Source organism: Babylonia areolata, chromosome 4, assembly GCF_041734735.1.
Source record: "Babylonia areolata isolate BAREFJ2019XMU chromosome 4, ASM4173473v1, whole genome shotgun sequence".
Classification (NCBI taxonomy): domain Eukaryota; kingdom Metazoa; phylum Mollusca; class Gastropoda; order Neogastropoda; family Buccinidae; genus Babylonia; species Babylonia areolata.
In genome coordinates this window covers 24,490,702-24,497,686 of record NC_134879.1, presented here as the reverse complement: position 1 = coordinate 24,497,686, position 6,985 = coordinate 24,490,702, and the positions used below count along the sequence as shown (strand labels likewise).

Genomic DNA, 6,985 nt, shown 5'->3' with positions numbered 1-6,985 from the left:
ATACCAACTGTTGACTCATGAGCGAGACTCAGTGTGTGTGTGTGTGTGTGTGTGAGTGTGTGTGCATATGTGTGTGTGCATATGTGTGTGTGTGTTGATCACAAATATAAAAATGGGCATGATCGTGAATATATATATATATATATATATAATATTATATATTTACACACGATCGGACATACAAAAAGAAGAAACACAAAAATGCGCACATGCAACCACTATGTATGGCACAAAACACTTTTTTTTCCTACATTTCTAATTTTGTTTTATTTTGTCAGTAAAGGCCATACAATATAAGCAACTGATGATGACTCAGAAAAGCAAAATAATTTACAACATGAAACACTTTAAAAAAAAGAAAAAAAAAAAAGGCTTAGCTATGTAGCGGATATATTATACACACAATCTGTTGTGTCGCAGCAGCTGCTGTGGTTTAACTCTTCTTTCTCCCTCTTTCTCACACACAGTACACATAAACACACACGCGACTCACTTCTCTCTTTCACACACTGACAACAGACACAGACACACAGGGTACAAACACACGTGCGCGCGCACTTCTTTCACACACACACACACACATACGCACACATACACACTTACATTCACACACACACACACACCACAGGGAGTATATCTCACCGGATTTGGCATGGCCTAGAGACTGATTTGACAGAACACAATCTGGAAATGAAGGGAGTCTTATTTCATTATCATTATTGTCATATGCTGAATGAAATACCCATAAAAGCAAAGAAGACAGGGGTGAAACTGGTGTAGACGTTTTGTACAGAGGGCTGGTGATATTCACTCTTCTCTTGTTCCATTCGTTATTCGCCACTCCACACAACAGTGAAAGAATGTCCGAATCTCTCTCTCTCTCTCTCTCTGTCTTTCTGCGTCTGTGTCTGTGGACCCACACATACAGAGGCACACACTCTCGTTTTGACCATCTCTCTCCCTCCAAATATGAGATGAGTGGAAGTTGTAAGTTATGCTGCCCATCACAACATTTCCATGAACGAAAGTTTCTTTCTGAACCTGAACTGCTTCATACGTGGAGTTGTAATACGAATAATGCATTCTTGATATTTCTGTGTTGGTCATTTTTTCTAATACACAGATGTACTTGATACATCAAAATCCGTGTCTAAGCAATATCTTAGCACCACCACCACCACCACCCCCTCCTCACACACACACACACACAGCGTCACACAGAGCCACACACGCACACACACACACACACACACACACTGGCAATTACTGTTATCAGTCTCACATAGCACTGTCATAATAATTATGGCGTCAGAGGAATTGGATGCTCATCTTTCATGTGGTTGTCGAGAACGTACACTTCTGACTGAACAAATACATTATGACTTTGCTTTCATTCTGATCACTACTTCAGCGTTGGTTTATAATTTGGCGTAAGTCGCACTAAAGTGTTTATCAAGGAAGGTTGCTCACAAACTATCATTTTAAAATTCTATCCGGCTGTACATTTTTTGTACAAGGCGACATAAAGGATTCAGTGTTGTATGCATACATTATGAATTCTCTGTGGCAGCATGTCTGCTCCTCTTTCTCTCTCTCTTTCTGTATACATGGCTGTCTTTCCTTTGGCAGCATGTGGTCTAGCAGTATGGGTTTATGCGGAGTCAGTCATGTTTGTCAACACGTAGCCATAACTTTACTGGACTGGCAACATTTTTTCTTCTTTTTTTTTCTCTGTCGAGTTGATAAACACCGACCGTCCCCCTTCAACCCACCCCTTTCTCACACACCCCCCCCCCCCCCCCCTCCCCACCCCTGACCTTCACCTGAACATGAGAAACTCGACACCCGCTCATGTCGGTTTGCAGGTTGTATGTGATGTCATGTAAGCTGTTACCTCAGGGCCAATCGTTCCGCAACATTGATCTTTCGTCTCCTTAATAACCCACCCACTCCCCTTCCACCTTGCCTCACTTACTTCTTCCTGTAAACCAACGGAAATCTGAGTGGAATGAATACATCATTCTAATCGATCAGTGAGAAGTAGTGCGGAACTGATACAGAATGAGACAGACAGACCGTTGTTTTGGGTTTTTTGTTTTACATAACCTGGATTTATAGTTTCCGCGCAATTTCGTAAGAACTCGCTGGTTTAATTTTCAGAGTTCCGTCTGTTGCTATCCAAATTTACCGTCTGGTTTTACTTAAATACAATGTGACGTGTGCTGAAACACAGAGATACTTCGTAGGGAACACAGCCATTCAGTCAAGGCGATGTGCAAGATGGAGTATACATATGTATAAGTCATAGCACGCAAGTATATTTTTCCACTCTTTCAGATTGGTCATGAATTCAGTTCAAGTCACAAATCTCAATGGGCAAATGTCTCGAAAGCATTACAAACCGTTGTTGTCAACACTAACTGACAAAAAGTCAATATGTACACAAGACCAAGAACATAAAAGGCATAGCTGAAATTGCTGAAAGCATCGAAAGCACGTTCTCTTTTCTCTGCTATGTATTTGGGTTCATCCACTGGCTGAGTATTAAAACCCTCCAAATCGTATCAATTCTTCTGGAGATACTTGCACACGAGTTCTCTGTCATTGTGTTGGTAAGTGATTTGGTGAGAATGTGTGTAAAGATTTGCCAAAATCATGTATGTAGTTAGCTATGAATCGTTTACCAAGCACATGAACTGAAGTACACAACAGCAAAAAGACTTGTCAGTCAGTAAAATCAGTCTGTACCGTCATCAACAACACATAAAATGTCATGAATATCATGAATATCATGATATATAAAAAAATAAATCATCTGACTGAGACCGCACATTCCAACGCATTCCATTCACATAATTACTGTGTACATATGGCACTTTTTTTTCCTAGCGCTTCACAAACAGGTGTTTGAAACTGGACCACAGCTTTCTCTTCTTCTGGGGCCGCACTGCGCATGTCACAGTCTGCCGGAACACACGATCCAGGCCACTTCCGGTAAGGGCAGAGCACTCAAGATAACCGACAGCCCCTACCTTCCTGGCCAGTTTCTTGCCCTTCTGGGCGGACACCATGTCTTTGGAGGGGGCTTTGGAATCCTGGCGGAGGTCGGCTTGGGTACCGACCAGGAGGAAAGGAGTGCCGGGCCGGTAGTCGTGCAGCTCGGGCACCCAGCGGCTGCGCACGTTGAGGAAAGAGTCGTGACTGGCCACGGAGAAACACACGACGAAGATGTCCGTGTTGTAGTAACTCAGCGTTCTCAGTCGGTCATACGTTTCCTGGAAACATCCCAGCATAGTCTGATGTTAAACATACAATACCGTATGTGTGGCAGTTCAGAACAAGCCATGAACAGTACAGAAAGACCTTTGTGTGTGTATGCCGTATTCAGGAATCTAAAAAACATCTGCCTAAATCATGGCTAAATATTATTTCCACTCAACGGAATGGCACATTCAAATAGGCTAAATGAATAATTTTGCTGAAAGAAGATTAGAATGCTCCCAATTACTATACACTCTCTCATAGTCATACTCCATTCCATACCCACACTCAACACACACACACACACACAAAATCATTTTTTGGGGGGAACGGAACACAGAAGCCTAAAACAAAAAACAATATGTGGGAATATAGGAAAGAAGAACGCCGGGAAGACAATACAATATTGCTGTGAAGAAATAAAAGATAAGGAAAGAACGACATAAAGAAAGGTATGAAGATAGAACCCACCTGTCCTGCAGTGTCCACCAGTACCAGGGTACCCTGCCGGTCTCCGAGGTCCATTGGTACTGCAACAGACAATACCCGTGTTACTTACACGTGAATTATTAAATATGGCTATATGCTCGATTCTAAAGACCTTGTCAGCTATCAGGATGCATGATCATGATGATGGTTCCAAGCATCTCAAACGTTTCCAGAATTACACTGACCAGCATTTTTGCAGGAAAGAATTATATGCCCTCAATTATAACTTCCTTGATTTGAAATGATAGTGGATTACAAAATTTCTGTTATGCATCTGGCACTAAACCTTTGTCTGAGGACGCTGGTATCTGTCTATATATCTATATGTAAAGGTAGATCAAAGACAGGGAAGTGGTGTTGGGGGCAGGGAATCCGTACACAGTGACTTCACGTCAAATCATCAGATCATAATTGAAGGCAGGCAACGAGGGACGACAGAGCAGTACTGAAAAAAAAAAAAAAAAAAAAAAAAAAAAAAGATTCAGACTTAGCACCCTCTCACTGGGTAGAACTAATGCCAGTTATAAAACTGCCAATGGAAACAGTCAACACAAACAAACCACAGTGACAGTCCCTTTAACAAAGAGAACCACCAGATGTTCACTAAGCGAAGAAAAGCGTGATTAAGAATCAGCAGTGAACGGGAGGGCGGTTTTAGCGACCTCTGATCAGCTCACGCTGTTTTAGGCCTGGGTATGCTCTATTGCTCCTGGAGCGTGCTACTGTTCTGGACCCCCCGGACCGTCAACACAACAGTCGAGGCACAGCAGTCCCAAATTTTGTCTTTTCCAAAAACGGAAGCCGTTTCCCTCCCTTCCTGTGTGTGTGTGTGTGTGTGTGTGTGTGTGTGTGTGTTGTTGTTGTTGATTTGTTTTGAGTTCGTTTAGTGACAGAGAGAGAGAGAGAGAGAGAGAGAGAGAGAGAGAGAGAATGTATGCATTGTTTAAGTGGCAACTTTTTTGTCCTGAGGTATAACAGGGTTGTCGTTTTGGGGCGGATGCTTTTCTAAAACCGATTAACGTAACGCTTTTACGGTTTTAATTTTTTCCATTTTTCATCCCACTTTCTTCTTCTTTTTTTTTTATTTTTTTTTATTTATTTTTTTTTTTAACCAAAGTGCTTGACTGACTGGCTAGTGGTAGGTCGCCAAGTTAGTGGTCAGCTTTTACATGGCTGGCTGACTGGATGGATGGGTGGTCCATTATTGGTACTTGCCTGTTGTCTGCTTGGCTGTTAACTGCCAAGAGAAACGAGACCCCCGCGGCCACAGTACCTGATCAATCATCGCGGTATGTTAACAAGTGGGAGGAAGCGAAACACTTGGTAACGGAAAGAATCAACAACTGAGAACACGGAGGGTCAACGCCCCCATTGTCTGATTCCCATACACGCCTCTTGTGTGAATGGTCTGACGAGTCAGTGTGTTGTGAGAGTGCAATGCAGAGAGACAGCAGCGAGAACTAAACTCAGTTTTTCACAGCTCTTTCTTATTTGGTTGCTTTGGTTTAAATTGTATGTTAACCTTTTCCTTGACAATTTCAAACCATTAGACTTTCATCACTGGGAAGATGGAATCATTAAAGGATATTCTCTCTCTCTCTGTATCTCTTTCCCTCACACAAACACTCCCCCCCCCCCCCCACCCTCCCACCCCACCCCTCCCTCGCCAACACACGCACGCGGCACAAACAGAGAGAGAGAGAGAGAGAGAGAGAGAGTCAGAGAGAAGAAAGACATGTAGATATATAGACGCAGAAAAAAAAACCAACCATGAAAATAAGCCGAGTTAAAAATAGCAAGACCATCGTCGAACTTAATGAAAGAATCAGTTTTGGATCATAATAAAAGATCCTATTTGAGTCTTCCTCTCTCTCTCTCTCTCTCTCTCTCTCTCTCACACACACACACACACACACACATGCGCGCGTACACACAGGGGAAAGGACAATCCACAGATCATCCTGTTGTGTCCAAAACTCGCCTGGAATGCAAAAGCAGTGACAAGCAGTCACGACACGGACAAGACAGAATGATTAAACACATGAAACAATGACAGCAACAAAAACAGTCTGCTACCCACATCCAACAACCTTACACTAAAACAGCCAACACTATGTTCCTTGACATTTGTGCACATGTACAAAATATGAATACTGCAATGCGTTTATGGAACCAATTGAATTGTGATAATGGCACTGCTTTCTTCATTTTCCCGGCCCAATTGAAGGACAAAACTAAGAGCAAATCGCGATTACTGTTACTCCAGCATAAACTGATGAGAGAGAGAGAGAGAGAGAGAGAGAGAGAGAGAGAGAGAGAGAGAGAGAGAGAGAGAGAGAGAGAGAGAAGGGGGAACGGAGACTGGAGGGAGGAGGGGAAGAGAAAGAGGGAAGGAGGAGGGGTATAGAGAGGGAGTGACAGAGATAACAAAATAGACAAAGAGAAAGAGAGAGACCCGGAGAGAGAGGAAGAGCGAGACAGGCATAAAGACAGACAGATAACAGAACTGAGACACTCGAGACATAGGCAAACTCCACCTCTGTGAAGGTAAAAATAATGACCAACGTGTACCCTACAATGTATGCAGGCATGCTGATTTATGATGATTACGTGCTGTCTGTTCAGAATACCATGAGTTGTGAGGTGTATACTGCGGCTTTGTGGAAGCAGTCAAGAGATGTGTTGATGATAATAAAACTAAACAGTTGCCAGGTGTGTTAATGTACGTCAGTTTGTATGTAAGGAGGGGAGGGGGGGTAGGGGGGAGGCTGAGGAGGGGATAGGATGACGGGGGATGGAAGAGGAGTCACGTCTGAAAACAAACAAACAAAAACTGGTAAGATTCATTTTACACACGTTGCCATCAACTCTAAATTACTGCTCTGTTAAAGTTCTGTTCATCATTTATACATCAGACAGCACTTGAGTTCAGTTCATCATTTATACAACACACAGCACGTGTTTGTCAACTTCAATACGGACTGTTGTTGTTCAGCTCCGTGTCAACCGTGTCCAGACAGTGTCGTAACCAAAACTCCGCGCCGAATTCCTGGGGGGCAACGTGCCATGACTTCAGTCGGCAATTATGCAGGTGGCTTTCTTTCTCTGTTCGCGAATCGCCGTTAGACTCCTCCCTATCTCCACACCCTGATACCCTAGCTGTCCGCCCCTTCTCAAATCAGATAACATTGCTGCATTCCTAAAACACAATCCACTGGAAGGTTGTAATTTTTTT

General features: G+C 43.0%; 1 protein-coding gene across 1 annotated transcript in view; it reads right to left on the bottom strand.

Moving 5' to 3' along the window:
* Positions 1 to 248: 248 nt before the first annotated feature.
* LOC143280985 (cell division control protein 42 homolog) overlaps positions 249 to 6,985 on the bottom strand; it is an 11,511-nt gene continuing 4,774 nt past the window's right edge. Inside the window, exons 2-3 of the mRNA XM_076585835.1 lie at positions 3,733 to 3,791; positions 249 to 3,275 (exon numbers count right to left, since the gene is read on the bottom strand). Coding sequence (XP_076441950.1) covers positions 2,886 to 3,275; positions 3,733 to 3,791 — 449 coding nt within the window. The 3' untranslated portion in view covers positions 249 to 2,885. The remainder of the gene's footprint in view (positions 3,276 to 3,732; positions 3,792 to 6,985) is intronic.